The sequence below is a fragment of the Procambarus clarkii genome, chromosome 19 (assembly GCF_040958095.1).
Source record: "Procambarus clarkii isolate CNS0578487 chromosome 19, FALCON_Pclarkii_2.0, whole genome shotgun sequence".
Lineage (NCBI taxonomy): Eukaryota > Metazoa > Arthropoda > Malacostraca > Decapoda > Cambaridae > Procambarus > Procambarus clarkii.
The window spans coordinates 26,149,421-26,174,716 of NC_091168.1; the positions used below are offsets into that span (position 1 = coordinate 26,149,421).

General features: G+C 41.9%; 1 protein-coding gene across 1 annotated transcript; it reads right to left on the reverse strand.

Moving 5' to 3' along the window:
* Window positions 1-1,087: 1,087 nt before the first annotated feature.
* On the reverse strand, window positions 1,088-17,638 carry LOC138366241 (E3 ubiquitin-protein ligase MARCHF5-like). Its single transcript, XM_069327179.1, is given in 10 exon segments — window positions 1,088-2,931; window positions 2,934-2,964; window positions 2,966-3,009; window positions 3,012-3,042; window positions 7,265-7,424; window positions 10,500-10,690; window positions 13,210-13,340; window positions 14,015-14,129; window positions 16,352-16,445; window positions 17,478-17,638. Coding segments are annotated over 10 exon segments (990 nt in total). The 5' UTR covers window positions 17,531-17,638; the 3' UTR covers window positions 1,088-2,791.
* Window positions 17,639-25,296: the final 7,658 nt, after the last annotated feature.

Sequence of the window (25,296 nt, forward strand, 5' to 3'; positions counted from 1 at the left end):
ACTAATGCTAATGTTTCTTCTATTTATATTAGCATCAAACAAAGAGACCGTGGAAAAAAATATTTTAAATAATGCTGAAAATATAATGTGAAAAATATAATGTAATACAATCTTATGGTCACTTCTAGCAAATGTACTATAAAGTAACTTTTTAACTCGCTAGACTTTTTTTTCCAGATCATGAACAAAAACTACAAAATAGAGATAATGAAGTAAAATATTTTGAAAAGCATTTGAGTCATACTAGTATTCTCATTTAGACTGCTTGTAAATGTTGTTACTGCCATCAGAAACCTAAAAGGACAAATACCATACTGAATGAATTTGGTCACATTCACACTTTATCCAAAGTAGATATTCAACAAACAATGTCTCAAGTTAGTATGGATTGTGAACTATGAGTCTGCAAAAAAGGTGACTTTGGTAAGGTAAATGATGCGTGTGCAAAAATGTTCCCAAACATACTTTAGGTGTCCCTCCTCACACTCATTGTGACTTGCTTCCTGGCCTCATGTCCACACCTTCACATGGCGAAGTAATTCAGAAGCGGATGATATTTTATCCGAAGAAAATCACCCATCCTGCTAACATTACTAGCTCTCATCAGGCCTTCACATCAGTGGGCCAGCCAGAAGCTTAGGGGCTCATGCACGAATATCCTGGGAGAGAGGGGGTGGGGAGGCCTCCACTTATTACTGTACATGTAATTACATAATTACTTAGCTAGCTAGAAATATCAACTTGAATGTAAGAAAATACAACTTGAGACTAAGTGATGTGTCTGGTGTAATGATGCAGCAGGACAACAGTAAAATGGGAATGCCCCCCAAGTTGGATACTAGATATTACTAAGGAATTACTGTCACAAACACATTCCATGTAGACAAGCAATTTAAATTTGTTAATCTGATCTCTGTTACTCGATGCGTGTGTTTAAAACGAGCGAGATCTGGGAGCTGATGATATTATTGTACAATGTTTTTATAAAGTTTCCTCTATATTTGTGATTCTTTTGCATCTGTGCTCGTGTAATCTAATGTAAATATATGTACAATATATGATCTATGTAATATGAAATAATAAGCTGTTAAAGATATGTTTCTTTTATCAATACACGTCTTACAAGTTATATTTAGTCTTTGTATGGCTTGCCATTTAAATTATGTTATGTTTGGTCAATATCTGTTTTACAACTAACTAAGCTGTGTGTTATGTTCTTTATGGCTGTAGGCTTAGTCAGTCCAGCCAGAATTACAATGATCTGAATACATTTTTTAAGAATAAAGCTTCTAATTCTGAGTAGAGTGCACTGTAATAGTGATACTATACATTGACATCAGTTGTTCAGCAGTGTATCGATATTACATTCACACACAGCTTTCTTAAGCTAGCTCGTGTGTTCATTAGTGTTACTGCAGTGCAGTACATAAACAAAATAAAGCACCGAGTGTAATGAAATGCCCCTTTCTGGGATACAGCTTAGTAACTTTCCCCAGTTTACCGCTCACAATATGTGGTGGACAAGCAAAATGTTTGCTTGCCCCATTAACGCTTGTGGGAATCAAAACTCAACCCACCACCGTGATCAACCACAGAGAACAGAAAACACTTCAAAAAGTCAACTCGAAAGGAGTTTGCCTCAAAGAACGAATTAAAAATCCCCAGACTGGAACTCTGGTGGAAGTTGATTATTGGGACATCATCAAGGAAGATCATCTCGAAACAAAATTGGCATTCATGCTGTGCAGCTTTAAAACCAAATGACTCCTAAACCGTTCTACCTTTCTACAAGGAACCAGTTCACTTAGCTGTTAAGGAAGGTGAGAGGTCTCGGTAGAAAGCACATGACTTCACTCTTATAGGTAAACGAATGTGAGAAGACTGGGTCACCTCAACCCTTGGCTAGTGCAGCATACCACCTGGTGAAGCTCAGGGTACTTGGCTCAGTGAGGGATAGGTAGTTAAGAGAGATGTTTGGCAATTGGAGATTTCCAAAATATTCTCAAAGGAGAGTTCAGTGTTTGGAGTTTTCTCTTCTCACCAGCTGACCTTCGATCCCTATGACAAACTTCTCACCTACAAAACTGGGGCAAGCAAAACTGGTGCTTGCTCCACATTATGCAGAGTTTGGAGGCAGAAGCCTGTTGTTTTCAATGTTTTCCTATACACCTGTGTGTTTCAAGTTGAAGGCAGCTACCGAGGTGTCACCCAGAAACCACCACAAAGATTATAAATCTGAAAAAGAAACCATGCAAGCACTAAAACACTTGAGCACCCTTACACACTACACTAACAATATCAAGAGCAATTCAGTATTTAATAAAACACAGGTCACAAACATCTAGATATAATACAGAAGAGCTTTTAGTCAGTTTCACCAGATTTGTCCACCCAGGGGAAGATACTTAGGGGGGGGAATGAGGACAGATTAGGTCACAACTAAACCAGTTGCAGATAGTGTAGTAACCCAGTCATTAAGATAACATGCAGATTTTTCTTTTCAATGTGTATATTTCCAAAACTCTTCCAAAATTCACTTAGAAAGTCATTTCCTTTAGTGCAGTTCAGAAGTTGAGACCAAGTATACAGTATTTACAGAGGTATATTTTAACAGTGTAGCCAAATAAGAGGCAATTACAATATAACCAACAGTCACTCTGTATATACAGTATATATTTTTCCACACCTCACATTTAACAAAATAGATTCAGGATAAAACTTGTGAATACAACGAGTTTCCTGAATAAAATCTTTTGAAGAAAATATTATCTAATTAAGTTCTTTGCAAACTTTATTGTTGCTGTTGCAAGAACTGTTGATCAAATTCTTGGTTGGACAAAGACTGAGTGTTCGGCATAGATGGGTTATCGGGAAGTTCCTGCGGCGTAGGGGGTGGGGCCCGAGGAGTGGAGGCTGCCGGAACCTGAGACGTGACGAATCCTGAGGATAGTCTATAATCTTCCGTCCTGCTCTGCATCACGTGCTGCTGCTGTTTGTAATATACCTTGACAGACCTTTCACCACCAAGAATGATGCACCTCCCTGAAAAAGAAATTGTTGCATAACATAAAGGTCTAGCATCAGGGCATCATGCCACACATCTCTTTTAGGGCGTCCTCATTATTCAATGAATTCATTAAAAAACTGTGAATGATACAAATAACTGGCTAATAAAAACCAACATTTCATTACAATCAATGGCTCTTTATGGTAGTTCTTTGGTGGCTCCCTGTTGCTAGCAACCAAGAAAGCTCCACCCAAATCCAATCACACTGGGCCATTGAGCACTGTAAGCCTATTGGGGACCAGAAGCCAAGACCTGGGCCTCCCCTCTAGAGGCACAGGGCTCTGGGGATTCTAGATTACTTAAACCAAGAAAAACAACCAGAAAAGGCAGAGACAAGCAGACAAGGGCAAGATAAACACAACACAGAGAATGAAACCCTGAAACAATCCACCTGATAGGCAGTTTACCCTGTAGTAGCAGCTGTCCACCACCAGGTGGCAGCACGTTCAGCTACTGGATCCATTCAGTAACTCATCAGTCATAGAGTCAGGATAGATGAAACCAAATGGCCCACAAATGACCCACCAGAAAGAGGCATTTTCATTGCATTCAATGCTGGTAGCCCATGTTGCTATCTCACTACGGAGAACAAAACATAATAGGAATTCACCAGGGGCAGAGGAGAGTTAGAAGCCAGTAACCCCCTTAGGAAGGGAATAAATAATGGCCACTCAACTTAACACCACACAAACCTGGCACAGACCAGGAACATTGAAAAGGTATCACACCACTAGCACTGTTAGACTGTCAAATTCCCCATCCCTAAATATCAGCCCAAGACAGACACATTAGATAGAGCCGCCTACTTGTGAGCAACATAGAGGCATGCAGGTAGACCAAAGGCTGGCAAAACTTGACGCTGTGCAACCAGACACACTGGATCCTCATGGAACACAAATGGTGAGTTAATAATGAATGGCTGCAACTGGACACGACAAACAATGCACCCCCACCTGAACAAACAAAACCTCAATCACTAAAAGGCCCCCTCCAAAATCAGCTGTCTCATCCTTAGTGAGCATCAGTCAATTCGATTGGAGTTCGAGCCTACCAGGGACCACGAGCTAGAAACTGGCCCCCTCAGAGAGGTACAAGGAGCAATGGCCTATAGAAACCCCATTGTGGTTGGAAGTATTCTATGTCTGCCATCTACCAGGTTAGGCACCCAGAAAGGTAAGTGTTTCAAAACAGTCTCACCTGGTTAAAAATGCTACCAAAAACCAAACTATCAAGCAGAAGTCCATAATCTGAAAACAAGCATGACGTCACAACCGCCGCTGCACCACTGTTTGCGCAGCTCCCTTCTCCCCAGAAGGGGGAAGGGGGAGCCCCAGACCCCTTGCGCCGGCCATCCAACCCCAGTTCATAGGCTGAATATCAAAACGCTAAAACCGCCGACCAGAGGGCAAGGAGGGTTATCAGAGAGCCTCCGGGACTCACGCAGAAAATGGCGTTTCATTACAGTCAACGCTGGTTTTCTGTGGAGAGCCCCTCCGGCTCCCCGGAGCTACCTAACCACAGAAAAGAAAAAAAAAGAGGGACTTGCCCGGGAGGCGGCTGCCACTCGCATCTCGACGCAAAGTTGAGACAACTGGTTGTAACCTGCGACCCAACGCAACACACACCCGACTAGGGCCAGGAACATTAATGAGGTAACGGGCAGCCAGGACCCTGTTTGACCTCCAAAATCCTCGCGCCCGAATGTCAGCCCAAGACATATTACCAAAAACGGCAGCTAAAGCAGCAAATTTGCAAACGTCATGGGCATGAGGACAGACCGCAGGAACAAGGAAGAAGGGAAATCAAGTCAACCCAAAGCGCGTCCCTGGTCACAGAGTCTATGGCATGTAAATAACGGCGAAGAGCCGCAAAGCGTGCACAACACATGATGCACTACTGGCCGAACCAACCAAGAACCCCTCCGGAAAGCCACCATCTCGTTCTTCACCAGAAAAGGAGGAGACGGTTGCAACTGAACAAACCTACCACCAGGACCAAAAGAGCAAAAACCCCTGCGCCAGAGGAGAGCATGAAGTTCCCTGACCCGACCCCCAGAGGCCAATGCCAACAAGAAAAGAGCCTTGTCAAAACAATTCTGAACCGAATGGGCCACCACAAACCTAGGAGAAGAGAGAAAGAGTGCCCAGTCCAATGACCAGGATGGCTCAGGCAGAGCATGAGCAGGATGGTGGTGAAACAACACATGAGAAACGGGACTGAAGTGACATCCACCCCGAACGCAAGTAGAAACGGCTCCGCCAGTATTGCACGATACAAGGCTACAGTATTCAACATTAGATGATGGTCCTGAAACAACCAAGAGAGAGAAAGGAATACCCACAGACTTCAATTCCAAAGAGAGAGAGAGAGACCAAACAACCCTTTTGATTCAAACAATGAACCACTGAGAAACATGGTGCAGCCAGATCATGGACCCCACCGAGAGACAAGGCAATCCATGAGCATGCCAAACCACACCAAACGTGTGCACCATGTTGTGCACCCAATGGAAAGTACCTGCCTAGCAATAGTAAACGGCTTGGCAAGTACTGGCAACAAAACCCCAACCAAAACCGAGGCATTTGTGAAAAGGTCAAGCACCAAGGAGGTATGTATCATGGGACAAAACCCCAAAAGGTGAAGGGAAAATTGGTGAACCAGAAGCAGGGGACTGGCCCCAACACCCAGCAGCCGATTGCCCGAGGTGGCAAAACCAAAGGAAACTTTACAGAGCCTAGCCCTGAGTCCTGCTCAGAGGATAAACCATGCAAGCAAAGTTTAGACTCCAACACAGCTGTTGAAACCAACAATGGGTGCCCTGGGAAATCTTCACCACCAGATAAAGAGTCTGTTGGTGAAGACTTCCAAAGTCTTCCAAAACACTTCCAAGTGTGGTAGGGCAGCAAGCAGAAGGGAAAGGGAACCGACCGAGAATCCCAGACAAAACCTAACCATGTCTGAACCTGCAAATGGAACCAACTGGGACTTTCACCAAGTCACTAGAAAACTGAACCTTGAGAAGCATGAATATGGCAAAGAACCAGATCCTTGGGCAACAGACATGTGCATTGGCTGGGAGCCTAAACCAGCCAGTCTCTGAAGTATGCCAAGATGCAAACCCCAACATGACAAATGACCACTCACATCAACCTGAACAATCAAAGACCCAGATTCAGGACAAACAGAAGAACCCCTGAGAGTTGTAAGCCTGGTGCCCCACCATAAAACCTAACCAGTCACTGAAATGGAATATGCCAACTGGCATCCCATTAGTCCAGGGACACCCTCCAGGAATTTGCCAGCAACAACAGGTGCACATGCCAAAAAGTAGTCTGTAGAAATTTGGATAGGGGATGAACCAATTCAAACTTGAAAGGTTAAGAATGTTCTGCAGATTCAACAAATCTCCCACTTGGGGACTGGAAACACATGGGACAATCACCACAGAGCGGGGGTTAACTCGACCACTCTAGCATTCAACAACTCCGCAATGATCAACAGGAACTGCAGGGTAAACTGCTGGCCGTGGACCCCCCTACACCTTTGGAGGAACTGAGGAACACTAATGCAGGCACTGGAACACCACCTGGAAGGCCCACACATTGTGGGTCCAAGAGCTGGCAAAATTATCCAGACATCCCTCCACAGTGCTGTCAAAGAAGTGACCCACATAATAGGCCAGTGTGAAGAACCCTGCACTGAAGCACCCCTCAGTGATCTTCAAGAGTGACACCAAGCACTGAGAAAGCACTACGGTCTGAGAATTCAACTCCTCCGGAAATTTTCCCCGACCAACAACAAGCGAGGCTCCGCACTGAAAATATGCCTCTGCCAAGCAGCAGACAGCTGCAGCCAAAATGACCATGGAGAGAGCCAACTCAAACAAATAAAATAAAAAATAAAAATAAAGTCAAAATGAGACAAGGACCAGATTGAATCTAAAGTAAAGACCAACACAGCCCACCAGAAGGCAAATTAAGCAGAAAAGAAACCTGCTACTGCCTCCTGAAGGAGAGAAGCAAGTAACTTGGGCAGTGCTGTCAAAGCCTGAACCACAAGGCCTCAACTCCAGGCACAGCCAACAAGGTATACAGGCTTTTGACTTGTGATAAACTATGCTAAGCTGTTTAAATCTGATGTGCAACTCTATTATTAAAACTAAACAAAGATTTAATAATATTCACATACAGTACTCACAAGTAGAGTTCTCGTAAGATTGTCGTGAGCAGATGGGAAGAAGAGTCGTCCTACAATTGTAGCAAGAGTTGGAAGGGAGAGGGCGCCACAGAGAACTCGTGTTGCATTCACAGGATCACTTATTACTGCTGTCGTACTCACTCCAGCTGGCTCTTCATATCTATGGAAAAAGGATAACAATAACTTGCATTAAAAGCTGTCCAGTTTAGGTAGAAGTTTACAGAGTTATGAGTTACCAGGGTTATGGAATGAGCAGAAATAGGTAAGAAACACAATCTTGAGGTTATCTTCAGATGATTTCGTGGCTTAGCGTCCCTGCAGCCCAGTCCTCGACCAGGCCTCCTTTTTGTTACACACCCCCAGGAAGCAGCCCGTAGCAGCTGTCTAACTCCCAGGTACCTATTTACTGCTAGGTGAACAGGGGGCATCAGGGTGAAAGAAACTCTGCCCATTTATTTCCGCCTCCACCGGGGATCAAACCCAGAACCTCAAGACTACGAATCCCGAGCACTGTCCACTCTGCTGTCAGGCCCCACAAACATCCCAAATCTTGATAACTTCAACCTCACGAACAGACTACACAAGCCAGGGATCCCCATGGTGGGGATGACCAAGTGGAAGACGGGGAGGACAAGTAAAGCCAAAATATTGGATACACCATAATAAGCACATCCCAAGAACAACAGTATGCCGCTAACACAAGGAACAAGGAGACTACAGGCTTGGGACCCTAGCCCTAGTAGTCAAGAGAATCTAGCACACAGTGACTGGATACAAGAAACCAAGGAATGCCACTTATTATATCATTACAATACTTGCCTAAAATGCTACTGCCAGGCTGAAGGAAGGGAAACAGGTCAAGAAGGAAGTGAGACAGATGGAAAGACTACACAATACAAGGAAAGAGAGATTTCCTACACGAAGTCATCTGAGTTGCACAAAAGATTATCCTGCTTGGGATTAACCCTTGGTTAAACAGTGATGGTAGGAAAAGGTGAGGAAAGAAAAGACATGGAAGAGGGACAAGAAGCAGAGCACCAAGATAAATGTAAGTGGAACAAAGGAAAATCAGAAATGAGTACACGTACAGTGGAACCTGATTTCGACTTACGAATGCCCCTACTTACGAATTTTTCGAGTTATGACCCCAATTTCATTGGAAAATTTTACTTGATTTACAACCTTTGCCTCAACTTGAAACTCTGTTGATACACGTATGGGTCGACGGAGCGCGTGGTTCCTGGTGGTACGGGCGACCCCCCTTCAATTTACCAGACCGCCCACTTATTGACGATTGCGCTTGAATTCTTTGTAAAGAATTTCATTGTTTTTTGTGCTTTTTTGTTTTTTTTAACAAAACAGTAATTATATATCATGCCATGGGTCCCCAAAAAAGTCAGTGGTAAGGTTCAACCTAAGAAAACACATGTAATGATGACCATAGAGGAAAAGCAAGTCTCTATGGAAGGTTCTTAGTGAGAAAAACAAGCAGTAAGGCACAACCAGGTCCTAGTGGCTACCTTGTGATGGTTACCTAGTGACGATTTCAGGGCTCGACGTCCCCGCGGCCCAGTCCTCGACCAGCATGCAGGCAAAATATAGGAGAGTGTATCCCTGAGAAGTCGTCACTGCCCGATATTATAATGGAAGGGGACTCCACTTCCAAACAGTAACACCTCTCCTCCCCCCTCCTCACCATCTTCCATGTGCCAACAAGAGTCATCGATAAAGGTAAGCTATAACTTGTACATTCTATAGTACAAAATGTGTGTGTGTATTATGTACGAAATGTATTTTGAAGTTAATATTTTTGGGACTGTGGAACGGATTAATTCAATTTACGTTATTTCTTACGGGAAAGTTTTTTCGAGTTACGAATTTTTGAGTTACGACCCATCTCTGGGAACGGATTAAATTCGTAAATGGAGGAGCCATTATACATCCAAGTCAGAAGAGAAGCAGAGAAGTTTAATCCTTAATTAGTACCAAATGTGAGAGAACAACCATAGCTGTTACACAGTAGACAAGCCCCAAGCTGTTGCATAGTAGACAAGCCCAAGCTGTTGCGAAGTAGGTCAGCGGAAGCTGTTGCATAGTTAGCCAGGAAATGCTGTTGCAAAGTTAGCCAGCAAATGCTGTTGCATAGTTAGCCAACAAATGCTGTTGCATAGTTAGCCAGCAGATTGTACTAAACTGACCAACACACTATAAGAGAGTGATAAAGTAAAGTGCTCCCAGAAATACTATCATAAAATCCTTCGATAAGATAAGAAGGATGACGATATAATTTATCACTTGACAGAGAACTGGTCACTGAAATAATACAAGGAATATAGTATACAAGTTGAGGAAATTATATAGAATTTGAATAAAAAAAAAGAGATATATATATATCTTGATAAACCTAATAAACCAGATACCAGAGGAAAGAGTAAATACAATTACAAAATCTCCTTTTTTGCCAAAATGTAATGGAGATGCCACTATACCTGTAATTTAAATTTGGGACATTTAAAGGCTTCTCTTTACAAATGGATAAATATGACTTAAAAAGTTGACCCTCTTTGAATGCATGATTAAAGGGCAATGCTTAGGAACTGGTTAGCATGCTTGTCATAGAGGAAAACAAGCACAACCACATAGTTGAATTATTAAAGAATAAGTATGAAAAACCTAATAAAATCACATCAGGTCAATGTTGCAAAATTAGTGAAGCCAACATGCTCATCTTCTGATGTAAAGGACTTGCAGAAACATAGAACAGCATTTGAGTGTTCTATTTGGTCAATGGATAATTTACATCAAGCCCTAAGCATTTATGCCACTTTACAATAAATTACCACCAGAGGATGGCGAGATTGTCAAATGTGATACTGCAGAACACTGGTTACAGTATGATACTTTTAAGGAGATACCATACTGCAATCTGAAAAATATTACAAATAACTACAGAAACTTTACTGGCATGTTAAATGAGGACTTCATTTTGGAAGATTTTTTAAATGCTGTGTATTAACTATACTGGGAAGGGAGGGAATTATTGGGGGAAAGGTGTCAGGATAATGATTTGGGATGGGATGGGGGGGGGGTGGAGGAAGGGGGAAGGAATGGTGCCCAACCACTTGGACGGTCGGGGACTGAACGCCGACCAGAATGAAGTGATAACATCACTCTACTGTCCAACCCAAGTGCTTGAGCAATACTATACTGTTAGTTATTTGTGTTTTCAACTCACCGGAACGCAGGTAGGAGGTATTTTAGGAAAGGAAGTCTCTGAACTGATGCCCTGATGAGTCTGAGGACCTTATCTTCCCAACGAACCATTTTTCCCAAAATGAGGAAGATAGGGATTGTAGGCAGCCCAACCAGAAGAACCAGTGGGTCAGCTTGTTCCATCAGTGCCATGCCTTCCTGGTACCCAACAACCTGATGGAGTAACATCAACATGAAAGGAACACAAAATATGGAATATTAGCTCTTAGCAATGAGTCAAGCCTTGGATATAACGCAGACAGATAATGCAAGTCAATTAATTTAATACACAACAAGACATTTCCATCATGGGATTTATTGAGCACTTAAGTGTGCATGTTAGGTTAGACACTCAACCCGCACATCTGGAAAAAAGGAACCGACAACATCTCGGTCCATTCTGAACCATTATCAAACCAATAATGGTTTGGGATGGATTGAAATTTCATCACTTCCTTTATTTTCAGATGTGTGTGTTGGGTATTTAATATTCAGCCCATTATTGTGACATTGTTTGCATTTTATATTACGTCATTGGTATAAAGATGCAATGTATGAAGTGGAATTGATACTGCTGTGATTTATTTTGATACAGTAGTTAGTGTGCTCACCTAAGAGTACTTACATAACCGTGTGTTGGAGTGAGGTCAAACTTCTAATGAACCACCTACTAGCCTTTTGGGTGCCTTGTACTTTAGTTTACTTTCCAACTTTTGAATTCTTTGTCATATCTGTTCATAAAATTGTGGATGGAGGTGGCTTCCACAACTTCTACTTTCAGTGCATTCCACATCCTGATCACCAGTACAGGGAATGAGAATTTCCTCATGCTTTATTTGATTTATTTGCATTACTGTACCAGCTTCCACCTCTCATTTTATTTTCTCCCAATAAAAAAGAGGCTGTCCTTGTCCACATTGTCTATTTCCCTCAGTATTTCATATGTAGAAAACATTCACCCTCTGCCCCTCCTCTGCGAACATTCAAAGGCAAGAACAAGGAATCCCCCCCCTCCTTTCAGCAGTTGGGACCGCCACACCAAAATGAATGAAGAAATGGCCTACAATTGAGCCAGCGTCTGCAGGGCTAATTGTCTGTCTAGGCAATCGGTGGAATGAGCAGCATGCAAGAAACATCTATGTATGACAGACTGACTGTCTTCTTTATTCTTTTCATGATGTATAATGAAACAGTGCAAGAGAAAATATTGGGTCCATAGAGAGATAGTAGTCAAAGCTACCAGCACAAAGGCAGCTGATGATGATCTTCCAGGTCCAGGTCCAGTAACAACTTCACCAAAGCCTCATACAAAGAGGCTAGCAGGAGCCACCTTGGACAGGACACTTGCGTGACCCAAGCAAGGTCCCAACAAACGCAAGGAGCAGGGTTAGAAAGCATCACAGTGGGTAGACTGTGTAAAGCTAACAGCTCTACTCCTCACTGACAGGCCACCTTGCAGTGGGGGAGGGGGGACGTCCTGTGCATTATCCGAAAGAAAGGTGACTAGTTGAGTAGGAACTTGGAACCCTCAGAGCATGTACTTCTGGTCGAGTAGGGGAAAAAGTAACACAAATGAACTAACAAGAAAAGAAACTCTGGCCCTCAGTTGGAATGAAATATAAAGTTAGGGCAAACATCTTGTATGATGCAAGGCAATTTGCAAAGGAAAAAAATAAACAATAATAAAGCAATGGCCTCCAGCAGAACTAAATTTCCATAGTTAGCCATCATTTTTGGCCTTAAGTGTGAAGCAGAGGGAAGGCCCTGTAAGGGGTACCACACTTTCCATAACTGTGACCAGGTGAGTGATGGGTGGTCAAACATGGACGAGCGGGTGTGCTGAGTTACCATCTGGTGGTAGTCAGACAATCAGGGTTAGAGTGCTTATACCACAGCAACAATCATTAGCCTTATTACCTAAAGGTGCCAAAAAATTTTGTCAAGCAATGGTTTGTTTTGTTGCTCTTATGCTTACTGGGGAATTTTCTCAATTTTGGTTTGACCTATGAAACTGCAGCTTTCATTGCCTCATAGAAATAGCTAGATTATGGCCCCTGGTTTCCAGACGGAAAGGATGGATCTCGAAGGCCTAGAGCATCTCCCTTAGCTCAGGAAGCTACTGAGGAAACCCTTCCAGCCAAAGGGTTAAACATGTTTAATGTACAAAAATCCTGATTTAGTCCTACAAAGGTTTATTTTTTTTATCAATTTACAGTAGTTATACACTTTATCATTCTGATGAGACTAAAATGCATCATCCGTTCTCCGACAGTAAACATTTTGATGGTTCTAAAATACATCTGATTGCTATTCACAAAACATTGTATATTCACTGCCATCATGCATATTCTATTATAAATACACTTTTTTTAATCTGATATCTAGATTATTCATTTGCAATCATTTTGTCACCAACATTATGGCTAAAACCCAACAAATAACTGAGAAAATGTGAAATGATTGTAAAAAATCATGACTGAGCAGCCCATGAGAGGCACAGTGAGCCCAGAAGGTTTATGCTTAGGAATGCATAGGAGAGGCCACAATGTTAAAGTGTTAAAGAGGGTAAAAGTACTATAAAACATGATAAAATGAATATCTTAAATTTTCAGACACTTCAATAATAATTCTAACTTAATTAAATACGATAAATTTGGGTCAAATAATGTTTAAACATTAACCTCTTAACTTACTTGCATGACAGTGATGGCACCATATGTAACAGCAGTCCAGTAGATGGAGCCAACAACAACACCAGCAGCCACAAATGGACACACTTTGTATATAAAAGCATCCACTCTATCCAGAAACAACATTAACTGACCTGCAAAGGAATTTTAGTTCATACACTATATATAATGTATTTCTTAGTTTTAAGTACACAACCTGCAATTGTTAGTTGCACATGTAATATATATACTTTACTATCCCTCCCCTCCAAAAATTAAAAATTCTGCAAGAAATACAAGTACCTGTATAGTACTGTGTGTATTAAGAATGAATGAACATAAGAATTATGGAATACCGCAACAGGCCTGTTGGCCCATACTAGGCCATGTTTATGTCTGCCCCCACTCACTCATACACTAGTACCTGTTCAATACATGTATTTCTCAAATTTTTAAACTGTTTCAATCATGCTAACTGGCAACCCATTCCAAAATCTTACAGTTTACCAGTACATGTACTATATCTTAGTATACATCATGACCAGGTGTAAAATGGAATGTGCGTTACATGGCCAGTAGGTCTAATACAGTGTTCTTCTCTACTCCTAATGCTAATTTCTTTATAGCTTAAATATGTCAGATGTAAGAACACAAATCTAGCCTATTTAGCAATATTAAATATTTATATTTAATATTTAATATTGAAATATTTAATATTTATTTATTATAGCAATATTTATCTAGCCTATTAAACAATAGCCTATTTGTCAGTCAGAATAAAGATGCATAAATTGACAATTGAAAATGAACACCACCAAGGTAAACTTACCCATGTTAGGAAAGGCAATGAAATATTCCACTCCACACTGTGGACAGTTGACCTTCACTGTAGAGTTGCCCTTTTGTTTTTCATCCACCCATCGCTGCAAACATGACTGATGTACCTGTAGAAACAATTGATGTGCAATACTGAAATTACATGTAGAAGGGGTGAGGTAAAGGGGCAAAGGAATATGGGGGCAATCAAACATCGGGTAAGAGGTAGAGGAATAAGGTTGAAATAAGGAAAAAGGGCCAATCAAACATTGGGCAAGGTATTGCATAAAATTCTGGTGCTCACGAAGGTGGGGGAAGGAAAGACCATAGTAGAAATATCGTCGTTATCCAGTGGTGTTTGGCAAGATCTGGATCCGAGTGTCGGCAGGGTTGTGAAGTCGATATTCTGTACATTTACAGTGGGACTTCTTTTCTCTTATAAGTATAGCTTCCCAGATTTGCAATTTTCTTTGGTCAGTGTTAGATTCCAGGACTTTTGTATTATCTACTAACAAGTTCCTTGTGAATATTGTGCTATGTTCACTTTGCATATGGTTTCTAGGCGAGGAAGGGGGTAAAGAGGAGAGGCGTCGCACTTGGAAGGGTTTGCTTTTCTTACTAAGAATCTGTCTATAGACACTTGCTTTTCCCTATGTTTTAACACTTGTCTGTAGTGAGACATCACATTGTTTCACTATGAATGATCTCTTGTTTTTCCTCTATCGTCATCCACACAACTATTTTCTTAGGTTAAACTTCACCACTGACTTTCTTGGAACCAATGGCATGATATATAATATGAACTTTTATGGTCAGAAACCAAAAAAACATAAAAAAATGAAATTCTTCACCAAGAATTCAAGCGCGCAGTCATCACTATGTGGGAGACACTGGTAAACTGAAGCACACCATGCGCTCGGTCGGCCCATACGTCTATCAACAAACTCGAGCACTGAGGCAAACCTCGAGTACTAAGTCAAATTTTTTTTACGAAATTGAGCTCGAGAACCGAAAAATTAAAAAACAGGGGCATTCAAAAACCGAGATTCTACTGTAGTTGTAACAAATATGCTCGAATTGGCAGCTAAAAGTATGTGTTGAGAGTGTGGCATCATATTTCACTTGGCACCACACACCCTTGCTCCTCAAGTCTCTCTTCACTTGTTATTATAGCAGCTTATTCCATATTATGAAGTATAATAACTTGTAATACTGTATTCTTCTTCAACTCTTGTAATACTCCATCATTAAGATCTTCCAGGTCCTTCCAAGTCCTTGCAATTTTTCATGGTGTCAGTGGTCCCTAGTGGGGTCACGCTGCATGTTCAGTGGTTGGATGGTAATGCACCAGATGTGTGCATTGTTTTACTAAGGCCCAGGATGGAAACTAAAGCTTCCAAGACATGTTTTCAAAATGACAATTTTTTTTTTTAATTGTCAGGGGTAAGCGCCAAGCCATTACAACTTTATATAGACAAATGAATGCCAGAAATATATGTCAAATGATATCCTCAAAGTATCAACAGGCCTTTTGAATATCAAGGGGCAACACAAATTGCTTCCAGATTACTGAAGCATAGCAGCTAATTGCTTGAATGTGTTTGAATCAGTATAAGCATTAAGGGAGTTTATTCAGTTTTTATTTCCTCAACATAGGTGAAAATCAGCCACTCATATTTACTGGTATAGTAAAGTCTGGTCTCAAATAGAAATCAATGGGGGAAATGCTGGCATTGTGGTGCCTGGGGGTGACCTGGGCCAGGTCACCTGCCTGCCACAAGGTGTAACCATGGGGAATGAGTTAGGTGTAGTTTGCCTGTTCCAATAATCACTTGGGTCACTTGACTTTTGCAATCTTATATCATAATTTTTTTTTTTTTTTTTTTTTTTTTTGGGGGGGGGGTATTTGAAGTTTCTGGGTGGTTCACCTTGGTACTGAATTGATCTTTGATTCCCCACCCTCTTTGAAGGAACAAGATGTGGGTTCTTGGTTATAAGTGCCAAGAATATCTCAGGAGCCTGATGTCTGAGAATGACCCTGTAGTATCAGTACAGCAAGCTCTGAGGAGCAACCGAGGCAAGCAGTCCCAAAAAACATAATTGTATACTGTATTCCTCCAAAAATACAAGTGTATACTGTATTACAATTAATAAATTTATTGTAATACCCACTTTAGGAAATTGCATTATTTCTTCCTACAGTAACAAAATTTCTTAAAACAATATTTACTGTATTGGAAATTTCAGTTGATACAAGATATATAAAAAAGATAAGTTTAGTAGGAACACAACCATATATTTATAATAACTTGCCTCGCAATGTGAAGTTGAACAAGCTTAAATAACTCACCCATTTTGTGGTGCCTCTGCATTTGCATGGTTTAACCCATGGTGCCGTTTCATCATCTTCATCACTTGCATAACATACCCAACAATACCGTTTGCTGTAGAGAATATTAGACAATCAATGGATACAGAAATGGAAATTACAAGGTGAAGCGCTAAGCCATTATGACTAGAACATAAAAGGGATGCGAGGAGAGGACAGGAGTGGGTAAAGGATGAAGACGTGAAGGAACCATTCCCAATGTCTTAGACCATCGAGGATTAAACGCCAACCCAATACGTTGGGAATCATTCCTTAAATCCTTCCCCCATCCTTGCTCCTATCCTGTCCTCATATCCCTTCCATGTGTTATATTATCATATTGGCTCAGTGCTCTCTTAAATAGGCAATGGCTTAATAATTAGCAATGGCATTTTAATACATTACATACATTAATAATGTATGTAATAATCAGAAAGTGAAGATGCTGGGGAGTGATGAGAAAATTACAGAGGTTAAGCAAGAGAGATTGGGAGGTAATGGAGAGCAGGTGTGCTACTCTTACTTTCACCGGGTCCCGCAGACACCCTTGTCCCAGGTCGTCACCAGCAGGTGTGGTTCCCTCGTTAACCTTCACCAAGTCCCCCAGACCCCACTGTCCCAGGTCATCCCCAGCGGGTGTGGTTCCCTAGTTAACCATCACCAGGTCCCCCAGACCCCACTGTCCCAGGTCGTCACCAGCAGGTGTGGTTCCCTAGTTAACCTTCACCAGGTCCCCCAGACCCCACTGTCCCAGGTCATCACCAGCGAGTGTGGTTCCCTAGTTAACCTTCACCAGGTCCCCCAGACCCCACTGTCCCAGGTCATCACCAGCGAGTGTGGTTCCCTAGTTAACCATCACCAGGTCCCTCAGACCCCACTATCCCAGATCATCACCAGCGGGTGTGGTTCCCTCGTTAACCTTCACCAGGTCCCCTAGACCCCACTGTCCCAGGTCGTCACCAGCGGGTGTGGTTCCCTCGTTAACCTTTACCAGGTCCCCTAGACCCCACTGTCCCAGGTCGTCACCAGCGGGTGTGGTTCCCTCGTTAACCTTCACCAGGTCCCGCAGACACCCCCGCAGCACACATTCCAGGTCATTCCTGCTTACTTCTCCTCGTCATGACTGCTGCTAACGTCTGTCTGCTGGGGTTCATCTGCCATTTCGAGGGTCTCTGTGGGGTCGAGGCTTCATTTAAAAAGTCACAAATGCGTGGAGGTCATGAAGCACCTCCACTTCTGCAGGTTTATTTTGACTAAAGGGTAACCAGCCTACAGCACAACACGAAGATGATTTATATATCATATTTTGTATATATATAATATATATATGTACAAATCTATAATTCAAACAAATGGAATGGTATTTTGCAAGATACATAAAACGGGAATTTTTTAATTAATTGTATTTATATCTTAGGCTCGCAGAGGTCGCCGACATAACACAAATATTTCAGATAGAACGTCATAAATACTTTTATACTTTTGACTAATCATAATAAAAAATAAAAATAAATTCATTAATTAGAAATTATAAAACTATTCGTATATTTTTATCCATATGGAACATATTCAATAATGCGAGATGGGTAATTTAAGGCCAAGTATGGAATACATTTTAGTTGTTAAATCTACCTGGAAAAGATTATCAAGACAATTGGGTGGACCTTCGACAAGCCGCTGGCTTCCTGTCCTCATCGAGGCCACTGGGGCTAGTGGCTCTCAGGTAAATTAGGTAAAACACGCTATAATTGACACACTGTAGTTGGTAGTTGCTTCAGATGACTTTAATTAACAAATTTGGGAATACACAGCAATGTGCTGCTACCCTACTCTGTATGAAGGATTACAGAGTATAGATCGGAAACGAGCTAAGTTCATCTAAATATTCCCATCTCACAGGATGGTTAATCATATGTGGAATCAGGAGAGAGCATCATATGCGAGTCTACCCTACTGGCCTGCACTAGTAAACACTGGGTAGCGCACAAGAATATCTTCCAATATTCGCGAGTGTATGAAGTAGTTACAGAGCCCAAAGTCCCTCATACTATTTGGTCTGAAGTCACTGATAACAGGAGAATCACAGATATAATGTTGGAGAATATATCCCAGCTCTTGTTCACATAATTTACAATTGGAATATTCACCACTGGGGGCTTCATTAACTGCAACCACCTGCCACAGATATCGATACAGACCTCACAGCCTCATCCCTTACACAGAGCACATGATCTAATTGATGCTCGGGCCACCACCTCTAACTTTAGCAGCCTTTCTCTAGCTAGCTAAATATTAGATATGACGATAGAGTAAGGCTCCTTGACTATATACTCCCGTTGCTCCGTATGGAAGATTACTAAATTTGAACTACACTCAGTTGTACATAGAGGTAAAGCCACATCTCCCGGGGAGGATGGAATCACTTATGATACACTGCATTTGCTTTTTTCTAATACCAGGAAATCCTTTGTTGGAATTGTTTGACAATGTAACTGGGACCAACAGTTACAGTGTCATTACTGGGACCAATTCATGGACCAAGTCTCATTATTTCCATGGAGCCTAACCAGTAGGTACCTTCCACCGTATTTCCCTTACTAGTTTTTTTTTGGCATTTGCAAAACTTTTGAGAGGATAGTTCTAAACCTCTGAACCTTCGTTAATGAAAGTCAGCATAACTCAAGATGCAATATTAAAACTCCAACCGAACTCAGAATATATCGAGTTGATGATGTATACAAAGGGGCCAACAACGACACTCTCCTGCACCGTGGGAGATCACCCCTCTCCAAATAAATTACTATTCTTTCCTTCCCATCCAAGAAGATGGTTAAAGATAACCCATGCTTCAACATGATGAAAAGTACAATGCCTTAAGCTAGACAGATGCTATGGTGAGAGAGCGCTCCCTCTCCCAGACTATATACAGTACACTGATGGTTCCCTACACTACTCCTCTGAGTTGCCGGAAGTACAATTGTTGAGATAACTAGAGATGGCTCCTATTCTGAGGGGGGGAACTCATGAAAATTACTGGGCCTTTTCTCTTCAGACAGAATTCTTTGCCATATTCCTTGAACACAAACGGGTATATGTCCATACTTGACACACTAATTGTACTTAAGTGACTCTATCATCCGTGACTGTACTCTGAACTCCTCAAGCACGGCACAGATATAATAACATATAATAAATGAGGGAGTCAGAGCTTGTCTCCTATCCCATATTGGCTTCCTCATGCTTGATAAAACTGATGAGTTAGCCGAAGAATGTGCTCTTAAAGTGAATGATGGTTGCCACCTTGAATTGGATATGAGCAGCCCAAGGACAGCATTACTGTATACTGATAACTGCAACAACATTTATAGCAAACCTGTGCTTGAGCGGTAGTCTATACCGACTTCAAAATCATCCTGTGAAGCGGTAGTTTATTATGCACCCCATACTCATCCTATGCTTGAGTGGTAGTTTATAATAATAATTCATTGTGTCGGGGGACAGGAAGCCAGAGTGTATTGTTGCAACCCGTTCTCGCACTTGCTTATAGTCAATATTGGCTTATTTAATAAGTGCATATGTGACATACTAATTGATTGTAAATATTTTAGTTTACCTTGAAAAGCTTCATAGAAAACACCGACCTCACCTAACCTTATTAGTATGTTAAGATAAGCATCTTATTAATCATACACGGTAGACTTATATGGGTCCCCCCCCCCCAAGGCCGAATTACTGACCCCGCCCAGGATACAACCCCACAACAAGCTGACTAACTCCTGAGTACCTGCTCACTGCTAGGTGATCAGAGGCATTAGGTGAAAGGTAATTTGCCCAACCATTTCTGTCCCGACCGGGATTCGAACCCGGAATTCCCGATTGTACGTCGAGAACGAACTAGACTGTACTTCCGGGACCCTTAATTGTGTACCTTAGTGGTAGTTTATAATAATTATAATAATAATTCATTGTGTCGGGGGACAGGAAGCCAGAGTGTATTCATACACGGTAGACTTATATGGAGGTTGGGGTGTGCCCCCATACTCACTCTCTGTAAGACAATTGTTTAGAAAGCCACAACAGTCCCTTAGCGGAGCAATTTGCATCGCACATCTTTTCGTAGTCATGAACCCAACAGCCATCCAGCGGGCGGTGGTGGAAAGTTACCCGTCATTTGCATGTACAACCTCCATTAAGAAGACATCGGATATTTGGCTAAGATTTCTGGAGGTACATCATGTTGTACCTGAAGATGGTTCTGGGAGTTCTTCAGCTCCCCCAAGCCTGGCCCGGGGTCAGGGGTTGACTTGCCAGAGCTTGTCTAACAGACTGTGACGTAGAGGCGGCCCATAGGCGACTACTGCAACCCGCTACCAACCGGCACGTCTTGCAAGAATTTAATTAATTTAGTTTATTTTTTAAGCACCCCAAACCCATCTTGTGGGCGGTAGTGGAAAGCCAGAATGATGATTGTCGATTGATTGGTGGAAAGGGTTAAAGAGGCACATAATGGGCTCAGGGACTGAACCCCACCATTCGTTTAGCTAAGCAAGTTATAATCTTGAGCTAATTACAAAATTTAATGCACATCGTCATATCAACAATGGGCTCGAGACCGACAAGTACAGTTTCTAAATTAAGCAACTGACATATGTGGAGAGCTAGTGTCACAATTTATATGTTTGTCCTGCACACCGCCCCCCCATCCAGTGGGCAGCGGTGGATAGGTTACAATCACTTAGTTACTACCTACAGTTAGCAAAGTGGGTATATTTGGCTAAGATTTCTGGTAGCAGATCATTTTGAATGAAATATGTACACATCTCTGGAATATTTGTTATAGAATTGTCTCCGAATTTACTTATCTTTTCGCACTTCATCACATAGTGACGGAGGGTGTGCGAATAATTTTGTTGACAGTTTACATTTGGTCAGGTCTACATCAGCAGATAATGAGAATTCCCAGAGATACTTGTAACTGAGTCTAAGCCGAGCAGTAGTAACATCTAGAAGTCTGCTGATTTTATTGGATGATCCATAGATGTGTGTCTCTTCTTGCATGATAGTATGATGATAGATGGAATTACTGGTGTCGATTTCACTTTGCCTCAGATCTACAAGATTTTGTTGAAGTTCTCGGTGTACTACTGCTCTCAGACTGCTTATTAACAATCCAAGGTTACACTCAATTTATCCTTTAAAGGCAGATTCTTTGGCTAACTCATTAGCTCTATCATGCATTCGGAGGCCAACATGAGATGGAGACCACATGAAATGGACTCTTGTTACCATCATTAATAATTTTGTTGTATTTGTGTCTAGCTTCAGACACGAGCATGTTACAGTTATGTCCTAAAGAGTTGAGAGCAATTAAGGATGATAAAGAGTAACTTACAATTAATGTATCAAGTTTGGAGACTGGTACACATTTCAGTACAAGGAGCAAGGCAAATAGTTCAGTCTGAAGGGTAGAGGCCCAGTTGTTTATACGGACTCCCCACTCAAAATATAAGCCATCGCCCATTGTCAGGACAACTGTACTTCCAGCTGCACCCATGGGGCGGTGTAGGGAACCATCAGTGTATATGATTTGAGAGAGAGAATGCTCTATTTTACAGAACATCAATATAGCTTAAGGCGTTCAGCTTTCTTTCAAGACGAAGCTTGGGCTGATCTCTAATTTGCTTCTTGGGTGAAAGGGGAGGGATTAAAATTGGAAAGGAAGTAATCTCCCACGGTGCAGCAAAGTGCCGTTGTTGTCTCTCTTGGTACAAACTATAAATCTGATACATCCTGAGTTCAGTTCCAGTTTTAGTTACCCATTTGGAACAATGTTGACCTTCAATAAAGAAATTCTGGAGGGCTTCTGTGCAAGGGTTAGGATGAGCTAGCTTAGGCATTTTTATACCAATTTGACAGTTAATTTCAGTAACATACTCAACAACACACGGAATATTAATTATGTTCCTTTCTCATGTTAAGTATCTTTGTGGTACGAGTCTTCATTCCCCGTGAATCTGTACCCCATTTTCAACTCTGGATTTTACCCTTTACATACAGTTTGCTGCTTCTAACGAATTGATTGATATAAAAGGCCAGGTTGAGTTTTAATCATGCAAGTGGTGTTCGTGATGATCCCCACCCCCCCACTCCAGAAGTGGATCGCTGAGAACAAGAAAATGCTATTTCATTATTACTGGCCATTTAAAAAATATCAATAATTAACACGAACACACACACACACACACAAAAACAATCCTAATAATTGGATAGAGAGCCGGAGCTGGGCTGTGTGCCAGGGAGAAGCGGACAGCGCCCCATAAAGTGGCCATCCAGGGCACATGGACGCTGGAGCTCCCGTGGCGAAAAACGCGCTAAACAAAGGGCTCCGGAGGACTCTGGCGACAGGACTCCATAAATACCGGTGCTGCTCCTCACCTTGTGGTGTTTACCACACTCTCAACACCTCAGTTTCCTCTACTTTCACTTTTCCTTCATAGCTGCAGGCAGCCTATTGCTGATCCGTCCCTTTGTTGCAATGTATACATATGAAGGGATGAAAGTAGTATGTAGGTGCTGGTCGACAATTGCAGAGCGCATATATTATCTGTAATGCCCTTTTATACGAGAAGTTAAACTTATAATGCTCAATAATTTAGCCAAATTTATTAAATTGTAGCTTTTCTCGACCATTGTTGTACTGTATGCAAGTCTATTCGTCAAAATTGTTACTTTCTTCCGATATAAAGAACATCAATGAGATGATCAAGTTACATAGAAAACGTTAATGGGTGACTAAAAGTTTTTTATTGAGGTACTTCAATATATGACCACGTATAATATTTAATTTTTCTAAGGGGTTGGACCATAGCTTATAGTTTAGTAAATATACATATATTTTAACCGCTTTAGTTCTAGATTAATATATATATATGGGAGTACCCAGTTTAATTAGATTATAATGGATCCAATTTAATTAGAATATGTAGACCCAATTTAGTTGAATTTGTTAATTTATGTATGAATACCTTGCATAATACCCTGTTGTTTGTTGTTTTAGATTTAGGTACTAGGAACTAAAATGTTTATATAGCACGGGTTATAGTGCGCCCGTAGCATAGTACCCATCCTGTGAACAGCAACGGGAAGGTTACAGTGGCATATATAAACTCAAGACCCCCATATATACCCATCTAGTGGGTGGGTTAATTACAATGTCGTTTGGGCTAAATAAGAAGCTTTAGCAATCCCGCCTCAGAGCAGTGCCTGCCCCCCATGCAGGAGACTTCCTCCTAGCGGTACCCATGTTGGCAATGGGCACTCGTCTAGATCCAGAATCCCTTCGTGTAGCAGTGGCCCTCCGCCTTGGTGCCCCAATTCACACTGAATACAAGTGTATTTGCAACATGGTGGAAGCAGACCAATACGGACTGCATGGGTTGCATTGCGGAAGCACAAAGGGCTAGCATGCAAGACACAACGAGGTCAATGACATCATCAAGAGAAGCCTCGTCTCAGCTCAGTGCCCAGCGGAGAGAGAACCTCGCATCCTAGGGGACCAAAACCAGGATTTCCCCGCACTTCGCATGTGTATGGGGCAAGTAACAAAGTCAGTAGACTATCAGATTTTGTCACAGCTCGTATAAGACTTGGCTACAAGTATCTCTGGCAGTTCGGCTTGTATAGGGATCTAGATGCAGTAAAGTGTAAAATGTGTGGACAAAGACAGGGACACACACTCGAACACTATATCTTGGATTGTAGTAAAATTGAGCCATTTAGAGATAAATCTAAGCTCACTCTGTATGATATGGCAACCTAACTTATTACTATGGATAAATTACCTGAAATCCTTGCACTGTACCCACATTTCGCTTCCAGTAGATGAACGACATATGAGATTCAGAAACAAGTAGTGTATTGTGAGGACTAATAATAAACAGAAGCTCCCCTATGACTCTGTAATATCCCCATTGGTCAAACTATTATGTATTAACGATAAGACCTTCCATTAATGTATGATGACTTACTGTAAATATGTAGCTCTTGTAATAGCACTTTCTCTGTAACTAGCTGACATTGTATCTATAAGGTGTGAAGGATTGAAGAAATTGTTTATGTAATAATCTAAGATGAGGTCTGATAAAGACCTTTTGTGCCCTCTGTAATGCTTTTGCGCTACCGCTCACAGGATGAGTATGGGGTGCACAATAAACTAGCCGCCTTCGGCGGCAACAATCAATCGCCCTGATGGCATCACCATATACTCGTGGAAGGAGGGTAGACAGTTGGTGTGGGACTACACATGTGTATCCACCCTGGCTGACACCTATGTACACTTCGGAGCTGATCAAGCAGATGGGGCGGCCAACCACGGGGAAACAGCAAAATCACTCAAATACAGGCGATTGGAAGGTCGATACACCTTTGTTGTATGGGGCCTCGTAGCCTGGTGGACAAATGGACAAAGTTTCTTTCACCCTAAATGCCCCTGTTACCTAGCAGTAAATAGGTACCTGGGAGTTAGTCAGCTGTCACGGGTTGCTTCCTGGGGGTGGAGGCCTGGTCGAGGACCGGGCCGCGGGGACACTAAAACCCCGAAATCAAGATAACCTCAAGATTGTTCCCATAGCGTCTGAGACGCATGCCCCCTGGGGCAAGAGTGCCTTGGGATTTCTCAAGGAATTCGGCTCCAAGCTCATTGACGTCACCAGAGACCCAAGAGCTGGCAGTTTTTTGTTTCAACGCCTCAGTGTGGCCATCCAGAGGGGAAACGCCTGCTGCATCCTCAGTTCCTGTCCGGAAGCAGAGGAGCTTCAAGAGATCCATAACCTTTAAGCATTCTTTGTGTCAACCAATGTATATCTTGTAACCTTTACATATTTAATAAAGCAAACAAAAAATCAAAAGGAAGGGGTGGTAGGAGAAAG